Here is a 24,430-nt window from a genome sequence, read left to right as displayed (position 1 = left end):
AGGATAGAAATGTATGAGGCAATGGCAGTCAGTTGATAGAGAGCAATTTAGTTAAGTGAAAAAAGTATATGTGGCTGTGTGATAAGAGGCTTGCTTCCCAACCAAATGTTAGTGGGTTCAGTCCCACTGTCTGGCACTTTGGGCAAGTGTCTTCTACTATAGCTTTGTGGATTTGGTAGATGGAAAATGAAAGTAGCCTGTGTATATATATATATATATATATATATGTGTGTGTGTGTATGTGTGTGTGTGTATGTATGTGTGTGTTTTTGTATGTGTTTGTTTCCCCACCACCACTAGCTGACAACAAGTGTTGGTTTGTTTACATCTCTGTAACCTAGCAGTTCAGCAAAAGAGACCAATAAAATAAGTGCAAGACTTAGAAGGAAAAAAGTAAGTACCAGGGGCAATTTGTTTAACTAAAACCCTTAAAGATGGTGCCCCAGCATGACCACAGTCCAATGACTGAAACAAGTAAAAGCTATAAAGAGTTGATTAGAAATATATTTGATGAGGTCAGTGCCCTTGCCATGTTCTAACATCTGTCATAGCTTCTGGCAATTGCAATGTTAGAGAATTAATGTGCTGACTCTTTTGGTTCTCTGTTTGTCGCTGTGAATTGTAATTTGTTAGAGATTATAATATTTTTAGTTGATGCCACAGAATCATATGAGACAAATATCATTTTCATCATTGTTTAATGTCCATTTATTTCTATACTATAGCTGGATGCTCTTCCTGTCACCAACCCTCATTTGTTTCCAAAGAAGGTAATGTTTCCCCATGGCCAGACATGTCTTAGAAAACTGATAATCATCATCATTTACAACTATCATGTGATGTCTAGACAAGGACACACTCAAACACATACATACACATACATATAGACAGACAGACAGACCGATAGATAGATATAGGTATATAAACATACATATGCATACACAGATTTTATCTACCAAATCTACTCACAAGACTTTGGTCAGCCCATGGCTATAGTAGAATTCACTTGCCCAAGGTGTTGTGCAGTGGGACTGAACCCATGGCTATATGGTTGGAAAACAAGCTTCTTAACCACACAGCCATGTCTACTAAATATGAAAGTAGAAATAAGATACATCATATAACCAATATCGAATTTTTTTTAAATTTACTATAAATTTTAAGGGATTGTTTTGGCAATTAATTCATTAACAAAAGAAAGAAAAAATAGAAAAATGAAAATATCCTGAGCATCAGAAATGTTGATTTTAAACTAATTTATAAGTTTTGCCAAAGACATGGCAACTTCTCTAATGCTGGTGCCATGATAAAAGCACTCAATATATTTTGTAAAGTGGTTGGTTATTAGGAAAAATATCAAACTAAAGAAACCATGCCAAAAATGATACATAGAAGTTAGATGTAAACCTCTAATGCCTCCAGGAATGCAGAAACTCTGTATAAGATGGCAAACAACCAATGCCAGCATCAAAAGTGGAAGAAGAAGAAGAAGGATGATGATGATGAGGAGGAGGAGGAGGAGGTGGAGGAGGAGCAGTTGTTGGCGGTGGTGAAGGTGTGTAAAAGATAGATAAAGCATTTTCATTTTTGTTACCTGAGTGTTGTTGCATGTTGTCAAATCGTCGTTCCCAGTCAACGACGAGGTGCACATCTTTACCGACGGTTAACTCACTCTCGACGAAATTCACGGCTTCCGCAGCTCGACGAGTGATGCGATGGACTGGAACGGCATCGATCTGGAAATAAACATCAACAGCAGGTGAGAAGCGCAATGAAAGGTTTAGAAGGAACAAAAGAAGAAGAAAAAAATATCAGAATATTTGCTGTAAGCCCCTTCTTTTATATCAAGATGAAACAATGTACTTGATAACACTTTCAATTAGTTCAGATCAGAAGTAATGAGAGCCACTGTTTAGTACTGCATCAGGGCTGACCGTTGCCAATACTGGCCTTGTAGGGTTTTCGAGTGAGATCGTTGCCAGTGCCCCTGGACTGGCTCTTGTGCGGGTGGCACATAAAAGACACCATTTCGAGCGTGGCCGTTTTCGTGCGGGTGACACATAAAAGCACCTACTACACTCTCTGAGTGGTTGGCGTTAGGAAGGGCATCCAGCTGTAGAAACTCTGCCAAATTAGATTGGAGCCTGGTGTTGCCATCCGGTTTCACTAGTCCTCAGTCAAATCGTCCAACCCATGCTAGCATGGAAAGCGGACGTTAAACGATGATGATGATGATGATGATGATGATGATGATTATCATTATTATTATTATTATCATCATCATCATTATCATCATCATTAGGCAAATGCTTAGCAGCATCTCTTCTGGTTCTTCACGTTCTGAATTCAGATTTCGTCAGAGTTGAGTCTGCCTTTCATTCTTTCAGGGGTTCGATAAAATAAGTACCAGTTGAATACTGGGGTTGATGTAATCGGCTTACCCCCTCCCCTAAAACTGCTTGTGGCCATGTGCCTAAATTTGAGATCATCATTATTATTATTATTATTATTATTATTATTATCATTATTATCATTATTATATTGTATATAGACATTTATCTCTCCGTCTCTCTCTCTCTCCACCAAATCAATTCCTGTTGTTGGCATTCCCCATCCCCTTACATCTCCCACTCTACCCATGTCCTCTGTCAGCCTGTCTGTCTGTCTCTCCACACTCTTTCTTATAACCTCCCACCTCACACATCATCTACCTTTCTCTCGTCTTTCTCCTGTCTACCGTATTATTACTATTCTGCTTCCCTTCATCCTTTCTGTACTGCAAGACCGCACCTACCCCCCCCCCCCCGACCTTCCTCACAACTCATATGCATCAGTCATCACTCCTCCACCATTCACAACATTGGATTATGCACAATTGGCACCAAACAAACTTCACTGTAAAACATATCCTTTTCTACTCTAGGCACAAGGCCCCCTAATTTTTTTTTTGTCGTGGTGGTGGTGGTGGTGTGTGGGAGGGGATGGAAGTCGATTAGATCGACCCCAGTATGCAACTGGTGCTTAATGCACCTCAAAACATATTGCTAGAGTTAAACGCCAGCATGGGAGTAGGATCGAAACCAGAACCGTACAGTTTCAAAATGTACTTCTTAACCACTTGGCCATGCCTGAGCCAACACTTCTGATACCACCCCACCCACCCCTACTGATTCTATGATATAAACTTTCTCATTCAAAGAGATTTAAATTAAAACCTTCCATCAAGCTTTCATGTAAATTTATGTTCTAAAAGACCAGCTTAATAACGGCAAAGTTATTTTGAAAGTTCTTCATTATTTTCAAAATTAATTAAAACAAACACAGTATATTTCAACAGAAATATGGGGACAAAAAAAAATGGTTAAATTATACACACAAGCATATGTTCCCTCCTTATTTTCCATACAGCTGTTACTCTTACTGCTACTACTAATACTACCATTACCATCACTACTATAATTACATGTCATCATAACCTCACCAACACTGCTACTACTACTACTATATACATCACTACTACCACCACCACCACCACCACCACCACCACCAATAACAAAATATGTAATGAGCTAAAATAGACAAGTTAGAACTTTAAAGAACTGGAAGTTAACATGCCAAAGGGACTATCAGCAGAACTTCACTCAACAATCCGGGATAAATATATAAATTGATTTATGTTCATAAAGAGGGAGATATAAGAAAGAAGGAAAAAAAAAAACAAAAAAAAAACTTAATGGAATCTAGAAATAATTACAAATTTAATTATGCTACACAGTAAAGCAATGTTGTTCAAATGATGAACTGATCTTTTTAAAATATACTATATTAAATCACCCACATATATATATACATATATATAAATATATACATTTATATATATATGTATATATACGTATATACATATATATACAAATACACACACACATATATATATACATATATATATATATATATATATATATATATATATATATATATAACCGTGTGGATATCGTTGGCTATTTTTTCTTTCTTTGGACTTTCTTTGTTTCCGACAAAGAGCTCCGCTCGAAACGTCAAATTCACTTTCTTTCCTTTCCCGAGCATCCAGTAACACAATCTGTATCACGTCCTCACGTTGTTGTTTTTTGTTGTTTTTTTGTCTTTTTCCATTTTTGAACACATATATGTATATATATATATATATATATATATATATATATATATATATATATATATACACATATATATATAGTGTGTGTGTGTGTGTATATATGTATGTATACATATACATATATATATGTGTGAATGTATGCATATATATTCCAGGGGCTAACAAGCTCAAAAGAAGCTCTATGACCAACCACTTAGAATAAAGAACTCAAAGATAAGTCTGCGAGTGAATAAAAGTATTCATGATCTATAATCATTTGTCTGACACGAGTTCCAGAAGAGCCATGGGCAAAACAAAATATATTTCATTGGATTAACAATTATGGATTAAATTTTTATATACTATGCTTGCTGAAACTGAACCCAGAACCATGTTGAACAGTCAGATGGATAGAGAGACATACAGATGAAGAGATATGCCAGGCTTCTTTTAGTTTCCATTTATCAAATCCAAATACTAAGTTTTGATCTTTTGAACAACCCAGGGCTATAGTAGAAGACACTTGCTGAAGGAGGATTTGAACCCAAAACCAGGTGGTCAGGAAGCAAGCTTTTTAACCCCACAGCCATTCCTGAACCTTATGTTCCAATATGTAAAATGGTATATCTGATTTGTATAAGGTTTTAGTACTATATTCTACCTACAATCTCTTTGACTGTCCACAGAGATACCACTTAGAGAACCAATATTTTTTTCTACTCTAGGCACAAGGCCCAAAATATTTTGTGAGGAGGGTCCAGTCGATTAGATCGACCTCAGTATGCAACTGTTAATTAATTTATCGACCCCGAAAGGATGAAAGGCAAAGTTGACCTCGGTGGAATTTGAACTCAGGACGTAGCGGCAGACGAAATACAGCAAAGCATTTCGCCCAGTGTGCTAACGTTTCTGCAGCTCTCCGCCTTGCCTTTAGTAATATTGGTTCTCTAAGTAAGGCGGCGAGCTGGCAGAAACGTTAGCACGCTGGGCGAAATGCTTTGTGGTATTTTATCTGTCATTGCATTCTGAGTTCAAATTCCACCAAGGTCACCTTTGCCTTTCATCCATTCAAGGTCGATAAATTAAGTACCAGTTGCATACTAAGGTCGATCTAATCGACTGGACCCTCCTCACAAAATATTTAGGGCCTTGTGCCTAGAGTAGAAAAAAATATTGGTTCTCTAAGTGGTATCTCTGTGGACGGTTAAAGAGAATATCTAGTTGTTAGTGACATTCAGACACAGGATTGTAGGTAGACCAGCTTATACCTCTTTGTCTACTTATGAAGATGGAACATATATAAGGGCAAAATTTTTATAGTTGTTTATTACATAGTGTCAGCTGAGATCTGTAGATGCTTTCTGTAGTAGAGAATGGTAGTGAAAGAAAACCGTGTTAGTGCACCAGAGATTTATACACATACGCAGACACATACACACACATATAAGTGGAGAGAGAGAGAGAGAGAGAGAGAGTGATAAATAGATAGATAGATAGATACATACATACATACATACATACATAGACAGACAGACAAATAGATAGATAGATAGATAGATAAATAGATAGGTAGATAGATAGATAGATAGATAGATAGATAGACGGATGGACAGATAGATAGATAGATAGATAGATAGATAGATAGTACTCTATCTTATAAGAAGTAAAGACCTATTGTGAGATAGAGTACGATGGAATGTATGGACTATCAAAACCATCCCATTTCACTTTTTTTAAACGCAATAAACGAAAATAATTGGCTGGCTCCAACAATATCTTAAAGTGAGGAATAATAATTGACTTGATGAACTTATACATATGTGTGTGTGTGTGTGTGTGTAAATAAGAAAAATAAGATAAAATAAAAGAAAGTTTTAAAATTATTCCTTGCCTAGAACAACATAGAAGGGGAAAAAAATAAACATTCAGTGAAATCAGAAGAAAGCACGAAAAACACGCGTACACACACACACACACACACACACACACACACACACACACATGAAAAATACTGTTTCATGTTTTCTTCTCATTTCAGTGAACTTATGTTTATATATACGTTAGTGTATATGCATGCGCATGTGTGTATGTCTACATACACACACACACACACACACACACACACATACATGCACATATATATATGTATGTACATGGGTGTATATGTCCATATATATTTATATATATATATATATGGCTGCATATGTACATCTATGCATATACACACACATACATATAAACATATACATATATGGGTGTGTGTGTATATATATACATACATATACACTCATATCCACTTTATACAATCCTAATACAAAAACACCCCCACCCCACCCTCACAGGTAATGTAAACAAGTTAAACTAAGTCCATTATTCCAATTAAGGTTATTCCCTGGTTTTGTTCTGGAGACTGTGGCTGTTTTTGAAGCAGTTCTAGATATAGCTTTATATATTTGCTATAAAGGACAAAGATAACTTCTGTAAAGTTTCTTTTGCAATTTAGCTAAGGATTAAGAAAAAAAAAACCAAAAAATTAAAATAGGAAGAAAAGTAAAAAGAAAATATAAAAAAAAAAACAAGGTCAATTGAATTCTACTGATCAAAAAACTATTTATATTATTTATATATATCCCTATTGTGTTTCTGTTTGTTATGTATATGTGTGTGTGTGTGTATATATATATATATATATATATATATATGTATATCTCTCTCTCCTTCTGCTTTCTCTGTATACACACACACACACACACACACACACACACACACACACACACACACAGAGAAACAGACAAACGCATGCTCAAATAGATACTAAAATAAAGACTGGAATTGATGGCAGTTGCAAAGGTTTCATACATACATTTGATAGCCAGATTATGCAGATGTGCTTCATGAGGACACAGCTTGGATTATAATCCTTTCTGTATTCTGTGTGTATATATTTTCAATAACCATTTGACTTAGCTGTGTCAAACGGTTATTTAAAAAAAATCTATGCAACTCTCGTCAAATGTGTGGAGTGCTATTTTCTTTCATTTGTTTAATCACTTGTGCATATTTATATGTACAATCATCATCGTTATCATCATCATCATCATCCTTTAATATGCATTGTCCATGCTGGCATGGGTTGGATGGTTTGACCAGGGCTGGTAAGCTGGAAGGCTGCACCAGACTCCAATCTGATTTGGCATGGTTTTTTATGGTTAGATGCCCTTCCTAATACCAACCACTCAGAGAGTGTAATGGCTTCTTTTACATGTCACAGGCATAGGTGCCATTTGCGTGGCACTGGTATCTGCCATGACTGTGATTTTGCTTGGCTTTATGGGTCTTCTTCTAATATGTCTATCATCATCATCATCATCATCAACCCTTAACATCCGTTTTCCATGCTGGCATATGTGTTAGAGTTCATAAAGGCAAATCTTTTGTAGCCAGATACCTTTGCTGTCACCAACCCATACCTGCTTTCCAAGCAAGGTAATATATTCCCGTGACCAGAAATGTTCTCAGAAAATATTGGAAATGAGTGACACTACTCATATGATTGACAATCATTTACAACTATCATGCTACATCAAGACAAAAAGCAACAAACACACACACACACACACACACATCTGTCCATCCATCTATCTGTATGTATACATGTGCATATATATATATATATATATATATATATATATATGTGTGTGTGTGTGTGTGTGTGTGTGTGTGTGTGTAAACAGTGTAGTGTTCCCTGATGGTAAGATCAACAAAAAATGTTCTCCAACTGGTAAGAAATAAATATTATTTAATAAACACAATATATGTTTCTATGTGGTACTATTATTTTTATGTCCTGAGAGCATGCCAAACAGTGTTTTTTTTTTTAACATGTCTGGTGTCTAGATTGCTAGGACACCAGACATATTAAAAAAACAGGGCCTGACATGCTTTCAGCACATGAAACTCATAGGAGCTCATAAATACATGTATTGTGTTTATCACATAATATAAGAAGTCTCATCTTTAATCCTTCGAGCTTTCAGATTATTATTATTCTGTGAAACGTAATTCTTATTCATCCATATTGTTTATTTTGAGAATGACATTGTAGGATAGGTGTGAGAGACTGGATATGGCCAGTTTGACCATAAAACTTTTATAAGTAAGTTCCTAGGTGCAGCTTATATCGAGGAAACTTTCCAGAAATGGAAGGTTGCACAGCGGGGGCAATTGACTTGAAGCAATTTCTATAAAGGGGTGAAAGCTTACAAAAGTGGCAGAAGGCTTGAAATAACTTCCATAAAAGTGTAGGACACTAGGTGCGGTTTCCATCAGTAGGTAGGCTGCAAGGGAAAATTTTCATAGCATAGCAGATTGCTGGGTGCAACTTCCACAAGAGGTAGGTTGCTAGGTGCAGTTTACATGAGTAAGCAAATTGCAAGCTGTAACTTCCAGGAGAGGCTGTTTGTTACCTATTCTTAGCACTATATACATACATATAAAAATATGTGTGTGTGTGTGTGTGTATAGTGTGTGAAAGAGAGAGAGAGAGAGAGAGAGAGAGAGTTGAGAAGACTGTACTAATTTGAATATTTGTAAGGGACAAGTTGACTACGATTTGTGAAAGGATGCAGATTCATGAGTGAATCTATGTGATGCGTTTAGCATCAGAGTGTTTACAAGAAATGAGAAACAGAGAAAGACAGGGTGATAGACATGCATATATATATATATATATATATATATATATATATATATATATATATACAGAGAGAGAGGGAGAGAGGGAGAAGGAGAGAGAGGGAGAAGGAGAGAGAGGGAGAAGGAGAGAGAGGGAGAAGGAGAGAGAGGGAGAAGGAGAGAGAGGGGAAGCGACTAAGTTAGACAGAATATAATGATCATTAAAGAACAGAGTGTAAAAGTTTAAGTGAATGTGGCCCACAGCATAATGTTCTAAATACATATTTTGATCAAATAAAATCTCCCCCACCGCCACCCCCACACTTCTCTGCTGTTTTACTACAATTATTAGGTAAAAGTTCTAGAATTTTTTTTTTTTGTTTTTAGATATCAAAAACAAAAAGTGCATTGCAAAACAAGAACTAATTATATACATACATACTTACATACATATGTACATACATACACGCACATACGCACACAAAACATATATATACACACATATATATTTATATATACATACAGACATACACACACACATATATACACATACAGACATACATATTTGTGTGTATGTGTGTGTGTGTGTGTATATATATATATATATATATATATATATATATATATATATATACACACACACACACTCAAACATGCATATTCACACATATATAGTTATATATCTATATGAATATATATTAGCATATATATGGAAAAAAAAAAGTCGCAACACTTAAAGAAAGTAAATAAAAAAAAAAAGACAATTTTAATAGAATTTGAGAAAATGATGGGAAAGAAGAATCAAATTGATACAGAAAAATATCGGTAAGTGAAAAACAATGATATAAAGAAAGGAAGAGATGGGGGTGGGGTGGGAGTTGGCAGACGTAGATGGAGGTAGTGGGGGGGGGGAGAGTCTTGGAGACTTACTAAAATGGATTGCATACATTTCGAAAAGTTAATTTAATCAGGAGCAAATTAATTTTAATTCTAAAGATTCTTGATTCTAAAAATTTAGTCTTTTAGAATATTTTACTGAATTTTAATCTGTTAGCACAATTTTAATTTACTCAACACAAAAAACAGGCATACATGCGTACATTCACACACAAACACACACTTACCTACATACATACATACATTACATACATAACATACATACATATACACACTACATACATACATATTACACATAAATATTGTGTGTGTGCATATAAACACTAACATAGATAAACCTTGACCTCATGAAGAATAAGTCAGAGAGGGTGTATATTCATATACACATAGATTTTATATATATACATATATATATATATATATGTATATATATAATAAATGATTTTTAATTATGTCACCTGAAGTAGATGAAACTATAAATAACAACGTGTAACTATTAGATTAAAAATGCTTTAGATCGGAAAAGTTAAAGGCTTCCCTTCAATTTCCCCATCCAAGGGATTTTTTTTACCTCAATGTTTACCTGCTGTGATTTATAGTTATATCTACTTTGAGTTCCACCATTAAAACGATCTATTCCATATCTCTTGAAGTTTCTGAACTCATATGACATAAGCAATATATATATAGTGAAGGTACATGGCTTAGTGGTTAGGGCATTTGGCTCACAATCGTAAGGTCATGAGTTCAATCCCTGGTGATGCATTGTGTCCTTGAGCAAGGCACTTTATTTCATATTGCTCCAGTCCACTCAGCTGGCAAAAATGAGTAGTACCTGTATTTCAAAGGGCCAGGCCTTGTCACACTCTGTGTCACGTTGAATCTCCTGAGAACTACGTTAAGGGTACACATGTCTGTGGAGTGCTCAGCCACTTGTACGTTAATACCATGAGCAAGCTGTTCCTTTGATCATGTCAGCTGGGACCCTCATCATCGTAACCAACAGAGTGCTCCTTTATGTATGTAAAGGGGAAATGGGGGTTGTCAGTGGCAGATACGAGAGGCTGTTTAAGAGTAAGGAGACATTCAGTGGAAAATAAAGTGGCAGGGGTTGAAACTAAGAATGGTGCAATGAATGACAAGGAAAGTGGTTCCAACAAGAAGGATATCTGGTAGCACAAAAGGATGATGAAATATGTGCATGCGTGCTCTCAGTAGTTTAGTAAATGAGTAAATAGTGCTGTAGCTGTAGTTAGAGAAGGGATGGAAGAGTGTGTTAGGAAGATGAGTTATGGTGAAGCCTTGACAGGCATAGACCAGGTGTAGGGGTCATAGATATAAATGATATGCTTATAGGACCTTTTTCTTTTTTTTTTTTTTGATGAGATAGACGGATCTTCTTGAGCACAGCAAATTGCCAATCATCTTGTTCCTTTAGCTACACAAAGCAAGAGACAGACAGACTCACACCTACACACACACACACTCACCCCATTCACACATACATACTCACACACACACCATTCTCACACACACACATGCACTTGCACACCTTAGTTTGTTGGGGGTCACCATTACCATTATCACTACTATCTCCCTTTCATTCAGCCCCTTTTTCCTGGTCATCTCGTCATGTTGGACCATTGAACTCAGCACATTTTCTCTCTCCATTTTTTCCATTTTCTCTTGTTTGTTTTTTTAACCTCTTAATCCTTTCTGTGAAAGAGCATAGGCCCGAAATGTAAAAGACTTTTCATCTCTTCCTGAGCATTAAACTAATACACCTGCTTGTTAATCCTACACCTGTCTTTGTCTTTTGTTTTCTGTAAATTTCAACTACATACATACATACATACATACATACATACATACATATATATATATATATATATATATATATATATATATATATATATATATATATACCAGCAAGCAAACTGAAGCCAATACATCTCTGGATAAGACAAAATGACATTTTAAAAAGCCCCCAAAAAACAAGAATCTGACATACAAAGACATACCAAAGATATAGAAACAAGAATAATAACAATAACAACAACAACAATAAATAAATAAATAAAATCAGTAAAAGAGTAAAAAAAGAAACTAACAAAGAAAAGTCAAAAAAAAAAAAAAAAACAAGCAAGCAAGAAAACCAAACTGGAAATCAATTTAATTTCCTCTTCAAGTGTTAATTGATTGCAAAACTCTTGAATCAACAAAAGACAAAATAACTGTGTTTATGGTGAGATTTAGTCTGTGTCATTCCTGTGATTTGGAACACGCTAGGCTGACCATTCTTTCAAAAATACATCTCATTTATTGTGGAAAAAGCTCTCAGAACTTTGAAAGATAAATCAATATAATTAAAACTCAATTCATAACTTTTTCTCTAAAATTCCTGCTGTATTTGCTTTTCCACCTCTCATTCTTTCTTTCTCCGGATCATTCTCTCTGTTCCACATTTTTTTTTCTATGTTCATCACTGTTCAATATCTCTCTCTCTTTGTTATTTCTTCAATGTTCTTTCTTCATCTCTTATCCTTTAATTCAGTCTAGAGGTCAGAGCTGTTCTTTTACTTCTTAGTGTGTGTGTGCGTGTTTGTGTGTGTGTGTGTGTGTGTGTGTGGTGGGGATCATTTCTTTTACCTTCTGTTTCAGTTACTGAATGCGACCATGCTAGGGCACCACCTTGAAGGGTTCAGTCCAAACAAATCAACCCCAATACTTATTCCTTCTTAAGTCTATTACTTATTCTGTCGATAACTTTCGTTGAACCACTAAGTTAGGGGAGATAAACAAACCAACACTTGCTGTCAGGCAGCAGAGGGAGCAAACACAAAGACATATAATATATGTAATTAATATATATTCTCAATAACTTGGGATTCAAGGGGTCACAGCTATTTAATACCTTGCCAAAACATCTGAGAGATCTACATGGAGTAAAGGTAGGTGTTTTCAAGAAACAACATGACCTCCCGCTTTCCAAGGTCCCAGATAAACCCACATCACAGCAAAAAACTCAAAAGAGGGCAGCAGTATTGAATGCTAATCGCATAAGAAAGACCATGGGAAAGTGGATAACACTGACAGGGCCTTAGTATGGTCACAATTTGGGGGCAGAAATGCATTAAAAAATAAAAGGTTTTGATGGGGTTCCTCACGGTTTCCATGAAATTCACTCACAAGGCACTGGGGCTGAAGTAAAAGAAATTTGCCCACAGTGAGATTGAACCAAAAACTATGTGGTTGTAAAACAAGCTCCTTAACCCCACAGCCATGCCTGCATTTGAGGATTTCTCTATTTTTGTTTTTTTTTGTTTTTGTGTTTCCATATTATATTTTTTAAATATGATTTTCTTTTCTTGATCACACCCTATTGCTATCTGCAGCCACCCAACTCACACACCCAAACACAAAAATTAAACAGATAAATAAATCAATATACAAATAAATATCTGGTAAAATTTAGCTTTAAACAATAATATTATTGAAAATGTCTTGTTTACTTTCGAAATGTTTACAGACTGCAGTTTTGCTACACTGACCAGCATCATTATAATCAACTGGTGACCCAGAAAGACGCAATTCTACATGTGAGTTATTCAAAAAGAAAACAAATAAAAACATGAACCATCTGAACTTGCTGAAAATAGTCATTATAATGGGAATGGAATTTTCTCAGGCATTTATAGCAGAATGGTAAATGTGCAGTGACATCAATGTAAGTAGTAAGGATTCAATGACCAGTTGAACCATTTCACTTAATTTTTTCTCCATGCCTGTAATAATGTACTACATCCAGAAAACCACTGAAAGGGTTTCTATATGTTCCCTCAACCTGTAAGAAATAGCAGCCAAATCTCATTCAAATCACACCCACTCATCATCTCAAGGAAGGACAGATTAAACACATATTCTTCGAGGTATCTCTAAATCATCATCATCATCCTCATCATTTAGTGTCCATTTTCCATACTGGCATGGGTTGGATGGTTGGATGGTTTGTCAGGATCCAATGGATCTGAGGACAGCAGCAAGCTCCAATGTTTGCTTTGGTATGGTTTCTGCCGCTGGATGTCCTTCCTAATGCCGACCACTTTACCGAATGTACAGGGTGCTTTTTACATGATACCAGCCCAAATGAGATCAAGTAGCTTGATTGATGAAGGGTGCAGGATTGAGGGAAGCGGCTTTGTTTCAGGTGTTGAGAGGCAAGAATATGAAGCAGGGACAGAAACAGATGTCCTATTATAGAGGAGATACATGGCTACCCTAGCCAGAAAATGGGAGAAGATGGTGGTATTAAGGTTTCAGGACATACCCTCAAGGTACAAGAAGGTGAATGTGAGAGGGATGAGTACAGGGAAACAGGTGAGTTGGACAGGTGTTGAGAATCAGGTAAGTTTGCAAGAGTATGAATCGAACAAAAGATGGGTAGAGGTAAGGAATATAACTGGAGGGCCTCTAATCATAGCTCTACTTAATCAGAGCTGGTTTAGGTCTTGGCAACAACAAACTAACCTAAATCAGATTTTATTCAAAGCTTCCACTACCCATGTTGACCCTTAAACAGCAGATATCATCAATTGATGTTCCATTAGAGAATAGTGGACCTCATCAATTAAGGTTTCAAAAATTTTATATGGATACGGTTGTCATCAAAGTAAATGGGATATTTTACAGCACTTTTAGATAATATGTTTGAAAATTTTATTGTGCAAGTAATCAAGAATTATTATAATTTCGGACTTATTTGCAGTGAAAATAAGCATAAAAATTACCCTCAAGAAAAAGAGGTATTTTTTGTCCATATGGCACACACATTCATTCAACCCTCTTCTGTTGTTTAACCCTTTAGCGTTCAGATTTTGGCGTTAGGAAGAGGTTACAGCTGTAAAAACAATATCTATCTTCCAAGTCCTAGAAATTTTTTTTAAAAAAAACCTTACAGTGGACACAGTATGGCCATGCAAATGGTATGGCAAAAACATGTGGATCCTGAGCCAAGTGATAAACACTTTCACTCATCCACTTAGCCATTAAAACATCGCACCTGATCTTTATAGATGGCAAAACGAAAAACTTCCTCATGTAGAAAGTGAAAGTATAGCAGGTAAATTATGAGATGAGGGAAGAGAGCAAAACTTCATTGGAATATATTAAAAGAGATATATGATATATATACAGCAATGAAGTCGAAAATATGTGGCTCCATCTCTACAATAACATTGATTGATGACTTAAGGGGCACATATGAGAATGTGTTTATGTGTATGTGGAGAAAGAAAGAAAGGAGGGAGAAGAAATATTAGATAAATCTCTGCTAACAATCAACACTTGCAATATTTCTTTCTTTCTTTCTTTCTTAATTTTATATTTTATTTTTATAATTCAATGCTTGTACATGTGTCTCACATCAAAGGTAGATGAAAAATAATGGGAAAATATGTGTGTTTTATAAGTGTGTATGTGTAGTTCTATGTGTTCGTGTGTGTGTGTGTTTTGCATATGTGTAGCAGTGTGTGTGTGTGTGTGTGTGTGTGTGTAAATGGAATTCAGGGTAAGAACAAGCTTCAAATTGATAATAGAGTTAACAAGATAAACAAATGATCCACTTAGATGTTTGCAGCAAGGAAGAGAATCTTTCTTTTCCTTCTTTTTCTTTACCAATTTTAAAAAAATATATATATATCATTTTTATTATTATATTTTTTTTTTAATATTTAGCAGCAAAGACTGATAGCCACATTGACCAAAAACATGTAAAGAAATAATCGTAAAAAAAAAAAAAAAAAAAGTGGAAAATCAAAGAATCGAAAGTGCTTTAACTGAAGTAAATTGGTTATTTCATATCCTTGCAGGAAATATATTTTACAAAAACAGTCAACATACACATAGAGGATGCCTCTATGTAGTAACTAGACCATGCAGAAATAGTAGCCAAATTTTCCTCAAATCACATCATGGAAGGGTATGATTTGGATAATGTAGCCTCAGTTGTAAATCATCATCATCATCATCATTTAATGTCCAGTCTTCCATGCATGCATGGGTAGGACAGTTGACAGGAGCCAGCCAGGCAGAAAACTACCCTAGGCTACTATGTCCATTTTGGCAGGGTTTTTACAGCTGGATGCCCTTCCTAACTCTGCAGAATGGACTCAGTGCTTTTTATGTGGCACTAGCACAGATGAGGTTAGTTTTGACATAACTTTTATAGCTGGATGCCCTTCCAAATGCCAACCACTTTACAGTGTGGACTGGATGCTTTTTATGTGGCACCAGCACTGGCAAGATCACCAAATAACTCGTAAGACAAGGAATCTTAAGATGGGCAGGTGGGAAGGGCACGGTACCGTTCATGCCATTTTGGCTACTTTTTTGTGATGAGGTGTAGTGCACCTGAGCACTGTATACAATAAGATCATTTATTTTATTATAGCTAACACCTTGTTGGTCTTCATTAACACCTGACCATACCTGTTATCAAAGGTATTCCAAACATACGCCTTCTCGTCCTTTTAGTAGTCAGTGTGTATTTGGGACCACATTATCTGCTGTTTCCTTCAATTTGCAAGATGGCACTGTGCAGTTTGAAGGAGATGTGGCTGCTATTTCTCTCTGGTAAAGCTAGTACAGAGAGATTCATTTGTTATCTCATGAATGAATTTGTTGACTGATACCTTAGATCAGGTCTGCTCAATGAAGGCTTACCTGTGACAAAACGACAACAACAACATGTATGTTAGTGTGTGTGTGTGTGTGTGTGGCTCAGTGGTTAGAGCATTGGGCTTACAATTGTGAGGTAGTGTGTTTGATTCTCTGGCCAGACACTGTATTGCGTTCTTGAGCAAGACACTTTATTTCACGTTGCTCCAGTTCACTCAGCTGTAGAAATGAGTGGTGACATCACTGGTGCTAACCTCTTTCAGCCTTTGCCTTTCCCTTGGGCAACATCAGTTGCATGGAGAAGGGAGGCTGGTACGCACAGGCAACTGCTGGTCTTCCATAAACAACCTAGCCCGGATTTGTGCCTCAGAGGGAACTTCCTAGGTGCAATCTCACGGTCAATCATAACTGAAGTGTGTTCTTTACCCTTTTGTTCATTATATATATAAAACAGATATAGCCAACTTGATAGGGGTCGCAGAAATGTTAGATGGCCAAAACTCAAATACAAAGATGAACTGAAGAATCATCTTTTAGTAATCTATATGCCTCATGAAACCATTCAGCAAGTGGCCCTGGAACAAGACCACACCATTTGGAGCAAAGACTAGTCGATTTAAAAAAGTACCCTGTCTGATTGATATTTTATTGGTTGTGTGATTAAGAAGCTTGCTTTGCAAACCATGTGGTTTTGGGTTCAGTCCCACTAAGCAGTACTTTGGGAAATTGTCTTGGTGTCACAATGCTTTGAGAGTGAATTTGGTAGATGAAAACTGCATGGAAGCCTGTCGTGTGTGTGAATGTGTGTGTGTAAATGTGTGTGTGTAAATGTGTGTGTGTCTTTGTGTTTGTATTTGTCTTCCACCACTGCTTGACAACTGGTCTTGGTTTGTTTACAGGATGTAAACAAACCAACAGTAGTATCTAACTTAAGAAAAAAAGTATTGAATTTGACTTGTTCAATTAAATATTTTTCAAAACAATGCCCCAGTATGGCCGCAGTCCAATGACTGAAACGAGTGAAAGATAAAAGATGCAAAAATGAATGAAAGATAAACCTCACCCTGGCAATATTTGAACTCAGAATGTAATGGATCATAACTAATCGTACCTAATAATCAAAAGGTAATTTAAGTCCAGAACTTAACCAAAGAGGTGAGACAAAGGAGGAAACAAAATGAAAACAAACCCATTTATTTTCAAACAAATCATTTGTTTATATTCAATGGTACTAAGAATAAAAAAATAAATAACACAAACGAACAAAAAAAAAATATGATTAAAGTAAAAAAAAAAAAAAATTGAAAAGAGAAAAAGTATTTATATTTTTATTTTTCTTAAAAAAAGAGAGATTTAAAGAGGAAAATTACAAACAAAATAATCACAGCAGAGTTGAAACAAATTCTTTGAAAGTAGAATTTTTTGGTAAAATAGGGAAGAATAAAAGAAAGAATAGCAATGAAAAAAAATAAACAAAGTTAAATAAAAGACCAAAACAATTTTCTTTCTTTTTTTTTTTGTTTCCCTGTGTTGTGATAACTTCTGAATTTCAACAATATAAAACTTTTACTGTAATCCACACAACAAGGGGTATATATTTTTTTAAAATCTAAAGGTTTATTCATTTAATTAATATACACAAGGTTATATAATTTTATATACATACATACATATATCTATGCACACATACATGTATGTATACACACACACATATATATATATGTGAGTGTGTATATATACATATGCATAGATACACATATAAGTTTGGTAGTACAAACAGGATAAATAGACTTGAAAAAACATGAATGTCTGTTTCTTATATATTTTTAAAATCTATGTTTTTGTGATATTCTTATTTTAATCAGCAGAGGTTACAAAGTGACTCAGGTGCAGAGAGCTTTGTGTATATTAATATATATATATATATATATATATATATATATATATATATATATATATATATATATATAGCTGCAGGAGAGGGTGTGTGGTAAGAAGCTTGCTTCCCAACCACATGATTCCGGGTTCAGTCCCACTGCATTGCACCTTGAGCAATATGAGGAAATGAACAGAGAGAGATTTAAAAAACTTGTGAATTTAGTGATATATATATATATATATATGTATATATATATATATATATATATATATATATATATATATATCTGTCATATATATATATCTATATCTATATATATATATATATATATGACAGGCTTCTTTCAGTTTCCATCTACCAAATCCACTCACAAGGCTTTAGTAGATGGAAACTGAAAGAAGCTTGTCATATATATATATATATATATCACTAAATCCACAAGTTTTTTTAATCTCGCTAATAATAATAATAACAATAATGATGATGGTAATCCTTTCTGCTATAGGCACAAGGCCTAAACCTTTCTACTTTCATAGACGTTGCAGGAAAGGTCGTTGGAGCAGAGGTCAGTCTAATAGAGGAAAGTGTAGAAGAAGACAAAGAAAAGAAAAAAAAAACAGAGAAACAGAACACCAGTAAATCAATGGTGGGTGCTTTCAGTAGGGGTAGTGAGGGGAGGAGAGAGAATTGAACCTATGACTGCAAGCTAGCAAATCATTAATTTGACAATATGCTTGACTATAGTAGTTGGGGGCAGATGGGGGGGGGGGGGTTTGCTTTGCTTTATTTTTGTTTTTTTTTTATATATTTCCTTGACTGGATGACTATCATTACCACCACCACCACCACCACCACCACCACCAAAACTGATTACTGACCATTATTCTTGACCATGTTGCTCCACCGCCTTTCCACAGATTACTTTTATGCTAAAAGAGATCCTATTGGGTAAATCAATGAGTTATTTGGTTGGTTAGTTGGTTTGGTGATGGTGGTCATGGTAGTGCTGGCAATGATGTTGTTGTTGTTGTTGCTGCTGCTGCCACTACTGTTGCACTTATTGTTGTCAATTCAATTAACATTAATTGCCTTAAAAGGCTGATGCATATGATGATGGTGGTGGTGGTGGTGATGGTGATGTTGACATGGATTATAGTAGTGGTGGCAGTAGGTGTACCCCACTACCACCACCACCACCACCACCACCACCACTAACACCATCATCATCATCATCATAATGGTGCTGCAACAGCAGGGATGGTAATGGTGACAACAGCAGCAGTGATTCCAGAGGTGACCTTTCTGCTACTGATCATAGCTCTTGGTAACAGTGTTGGTAGCAACGGTGGTGGTGGTGGTGGTGGTGGTGGCAGCAACAGCGGCAGCGGTGATAGTTGTGGTGATGGTGGTGGCAGCAGAAGTAGTGGTAGGAGGAGGAGTAGTAGCAGCAGCAGCAGTAGTAGTAGTGGTGATAGTGGTGGTGGTGGTGGTGGCGGTGCCAAAGTCAGTGATGCTAATGCATGATTGTTCGTTGTTGTTGTTTAGCCCCAAGTCAATCCTAATCAACCAGACTCATGATGAAAGACATTCCAGCTTTGATCATCCTGTTTATTATTATTATTATTATTATTATTTGTTTGTTTTGTGGTTTTTGTTTTTTTTAGTTATCAAGCTCAACGTTATCCAATGTATCCTTTACTTCTTTTTTTTTCAAGACTTGGAGGAAATTTCGCTGCTATTTTTAAGATTAGGCATTGATGTGTTGATTTAGCACCCGGTCAGCAAGGACCCAGCAGATCTATGATCAAATGCATTTCAGCCATGGCCATCCTGTCTTTATTTAGATGCTGTATCCAAGATGAAGTTATCTAATCTGTCCTACCTTTTTAAAAAAACAGCAGGGTTGTGATTTGAGGGAGATTCGGCTGATTGTTCTAGCAGGTCAAATGGGCCACAGAAATGCTCCTTTAGTGGTAGCACCTTTTGAAGACACTCAATAATGTAAAATATTCCATGCTAACCAACTCTACACTCCTCAGAGCATACAGATAGTTTCATCTAGTAGCATATAACTTTTAACTATGTTTTTCTGTATGTGTGTTTGTGTGTGTGTGTGTGTGTGTGCGTGTGTGTGTGTGTCTCTCTCTCTCTCTCTTTCTCTCACACACACAACACAGAAGAGAATTGAAATACTGTTAGTTTTGTAAAACACCGATAAATGCCAATTTGAGAATTCAAGTTGTTCAGAGATGACAGACATGTTTTTTTATGGAGGTCATCAAAAACATTAAAAAATTCCAGGAAGAGAAATGGTATATGATATAACCTATCATGGAACATAAATATATAATAAAAACCAGTATTGAAAAACTACCTAAACAGCAAATATAAACTGAACAACGAAATAATTTTATCAGAGCACTCTTTCAAAAGTTGCCTAGAAAACACCACAACATTTTCAAAGTACTTTTGGAAATCTGAAAGCAAAGGGGAGATAACCTATACCTCATGAGTAATGATGGATCAAACACAGACTTTTATGAATCAGTAAGACTGTTGCAACCAATGTCTTACAGAGAAACTCTACATCCTACCATTAAAAAACGTAAAGCAACTTAATTTGAACTAGCAGACTTACACCCAAATTCTTAATTGGGAAGTTCAAAGGAAACTTTCCTCATGCCTGACGATCAACACCACTTACAATTCTTACAAGTATTCCATATCTTCCCTTTCTACCTTCCCTTTCACATAAAGAGTTGCATTGACAAAGTTATGATTTGTATAAGTAATCCCTTTTTATTGCACATAAATAAACACACACATACACACATACAGCATCCACATCATTTTACATAGATGTGATACTGCTGCACAAGGTCTCATCCGACCTATGTCTGGATGGAAAGAAGACACTCAGAAGTGGTTTGACTTGTGAAGACGGAGAAAGAGAAAGACAATTGCTTATCTTAAAAACAGGAAATGGTTAGGGTTTGGAAGGGGCAGCCTGCCGTAGGAGATACTGCCTCAAGGGCTCTTGTCCAATCCATGCCAGGATGAAAAGAAGCAGATGTAAAAGCGATGATGATGACGATGACAATGACGACAATAATTATGATGAAAATGATGAAGACGATGATGATGATGATAATGATCATCATCATCGCCATCATCATTTTCATCATAATTATTGTCGTCATTGTTATCACTGCAGTCATCATCATCATCATCGCTTTTACATCGTGACAATGATGATCATGACAATGCTGATGATGATCAGGGTGATGACGATGACAATGATGATGACAACAACAATGATGATGACTATGATGATGATGATGACAATGATCATGATGATGATGGTGACAATGATGAAATTGATGATGATGACAATGATGATGATGACGACAACAACGACAATGATGATGATATACTTTTCAAGCTTCAATTCATTTGAAAAGCTATTTGATCCGTGATCGCATATTGAAATTTGAAATAATTGCATCACGATTGAATCACGGCAGCCATTGAAAACACCTCTATATTGTAATAGTATATTACATACTATTATACAGTACTATTGTTGTATATCATATAGTATTATATAGTATCGCAATAGTATATTATACACTATTAAGTATGAAAGTCTTTTGTCACACCTCTCCAGGCTGATCGCTCACACTCTCCTCCCCTCCGCATCCCAGCAATGATTCCACAGTGAAATATAGAGTCATTGACCAGGTCATTCATATACGATGAAAGACTTCGATACTCAATAAAACAGAATACAAAAGTGAATATAATGGAATATATTGTGTATTTTAAATAGCTGCCACGACTCTACGACGATGTAATTGATAATTTGTCATTATCAGCTACAAGTCAGGCATTTAGGTAGAAGAAATGGAATTGTCATTAACTGAAGCCATTAAAAAAAGAATTACCTTTGTTAAAAAGAACTTGGCTGTAATATAAAAATGGCTAATGGTATTTCCAAATCTAACAACAACAACAACAACAACAACAACAACAACAACAACAACAGCAGCAGCAGCAGCAGCTGCAGCTGCAGCAGCAACAAACAAAACAAAACAAGCAAGCAGTAACGGCAAAAAAGAAAATGAAACCAAAAGAAAGGTGGAGAGAATGAAAGGAAGGAAGGAAGGAAGGAAGGAAGAGAGATTCAACCGAATTAGTAGTTGTAATACTTCCTAATTCCTCTGTCAACACCAAACTCAATTGGCTGGTGATTATAGCAAGGCAATTAACACTGAAGAATGAAGAATGTGCTAGTGGAACAGAATCACTATGATGATGATGATAGTGGTGGTGGTGGTGGTGGTGATGACAATGATGATTATGATGATGGTGATGATAATGAATATAACAATTATGATTTATTTTAATAATAACAATAATAATAATGGTAATAATAATAATAATAATAATAATGGTAATAATAATAATAATAATAATAATAATAATAATAATAATAATAATAATAATAATGGTAATAATAATGGTAATAATAATAATAATGGTAATAATAATAATAATAATAATAATAATATTAATAATAATAATAATAATGGTAATAATAATAATAATAATAATAATAATAATAATAATAATAATAATAATAATGGTAGTAATAATAATAATAATAATAATAATAATAATAATAATGGTAATAATAATAATAATAATAATAATAATAATAATAATAATGGTAATAATAATAATAATAATAATAATAATGGTAATAATAATAATAATAATAATAATAATAATGGTAATAATAATAATAATAATGGTAATAATAATAATAATGGTAATAATAATAATAATAATAATAATAATAATAATAATAATAATAATAATAATAATGATGATAACAAAGAGCACTTAGAGAGCACAAACCTCCACAAAGGCAACACCAACGTCCTCTCAACGATTAGCCGGAGATGATTTTTTAAAATGAGAATATCTGAAATAAACTCGACTGCTCCCACAAAGAAAGAATGTCATAGCTAAGATGAAGTTATCTAATCTGTCCCACCTTTTTCATAAAAGACAATAGGATTGTGATTTGAGGAAGATTTGGTTGATTGTTTTAGCAAGTTAAATGGCCACAGAAAGGCTCCTTTAATGATAGCGTTTTCTTGGCAGATGCTCAATAATGCAAAATCTTCCATGCTAACAAACTCTAAACTCCTCAGAATATACAGATAGTTTTCATCCAGCAGCACATGTTTTTTTTTTAACTATCTAACTCTTCCTGAGAGGAAATGGTCTTGCCCTCAAACTGTTCAACCATAGCCAGCATGCAATTTATCTCACCATAACAACCAAACCATGGAAGATTTTCCATTCTTCTTAGCCAAAGGAAAACAACGAGTCAGTCTTCCCAATAAACTTGGCTCATAGCCAGAGCCACATCCTGTGTGCAATCGACAGTGGTTTGACATGAACACACAAATCCGAAATGCACAGACACTGGATGAGTGTGTCTCAGATGGTTTTGTTACTCTTCTTGTATATCAGACAGGTTTAGTTGCTGGATGGAAGATCCAGCATGGCCACGCCTGTAAAGCACTGCAAAGCCAAGAGCTTTTAGAAATTGTCTATAATCACAGAGGCGATGACTTCTGACCAAGACCTTTGGAAATATGCTGTGTGTGAGAAGACCCAGCAAGCCAAGTGAGACCTAAATCCAAGGCCTCTGCCATGGGTGTAGCCAGCTCTCTTATGTGTACTTTTCCTTCATTGGACACTAAACTCCACTTGCGAAGACCTGTTGAGGCAAGTGAAATTGAAATCAAACTAAATTCGATGACTGGCACCCATGCCAACGTCGTCTCCTTCATTGGATACGAAACTCGGCTTGCGAAGACCTGCTGGGGCAAGCGAAAGCGAAATAGTGATAGCACCTGTGCTCAGCGTCGCCTTCCTGGCATTTGTGCCAGTGGAACGTGTAAAGACATTCGAGCGAGATCGTTGCCAGTGCCGCTGGACTGGCTCCTGTGCAGGTGGCACGTAAAATACACCATTTTGAGCGTGGCCATTGCCAGTACCGCCTGACTGGCCATCATGCCGGTGGCACGTAAAAGCACCCACTACACTCTCGGAGTGGTTGGCGTTAGGAAGGGCATCCAGCTGTAGAAATTCTACCA

General features: G+C 35.6%; 1 protein-coding gene across 6 annotated transcripts in view; it reads right to left on the bottom strand.

Moving 5' to 3' along the window:
• The window catches only part of LOC106884137 (alanyl-tRNA editing protein Aarsd1), a 426,316-nt gene that overhangs the window by 80,491 nt on the left and 321,395 nt on the right, over positions 1-24,430 (bottom strand). For all 6 annotated transcript variants that reach the window (XM_089364768.1, XM_089364772.1, XM_089364771.1 and 3 more), the window contains one exon: positions 1,595-1,736. In XM_089364768.1, coding sequence (XP_089220894.1) covers positions 1,595-1,736 — 142 coding nt within the window. The remainder of the gene's footprint in view (positions 1-1,594; positions 1,737-24,430) is intronic.

The sequence above is a fragment of the Octopus bimaculoides genome, chromosome 16 (assembly GCF_046866305.1).
Source record: "Octopus bimaculoides isolate indiv1 chromosome 16, ASM4686630v1, whole genome shotgun sequence".
NCBI classification, from domain to species: Eukaryota; Metazoa; Mollusca; class Cephalopoda; order Octopoda; family Octopodidae; genus Octopus; species Octopus bimaculoides.
The sequence above is the reverse complement of the archived record's forward strand: the minus strand, read 5'-3'. Positions and strand labels throughout refer to the sequence as shown.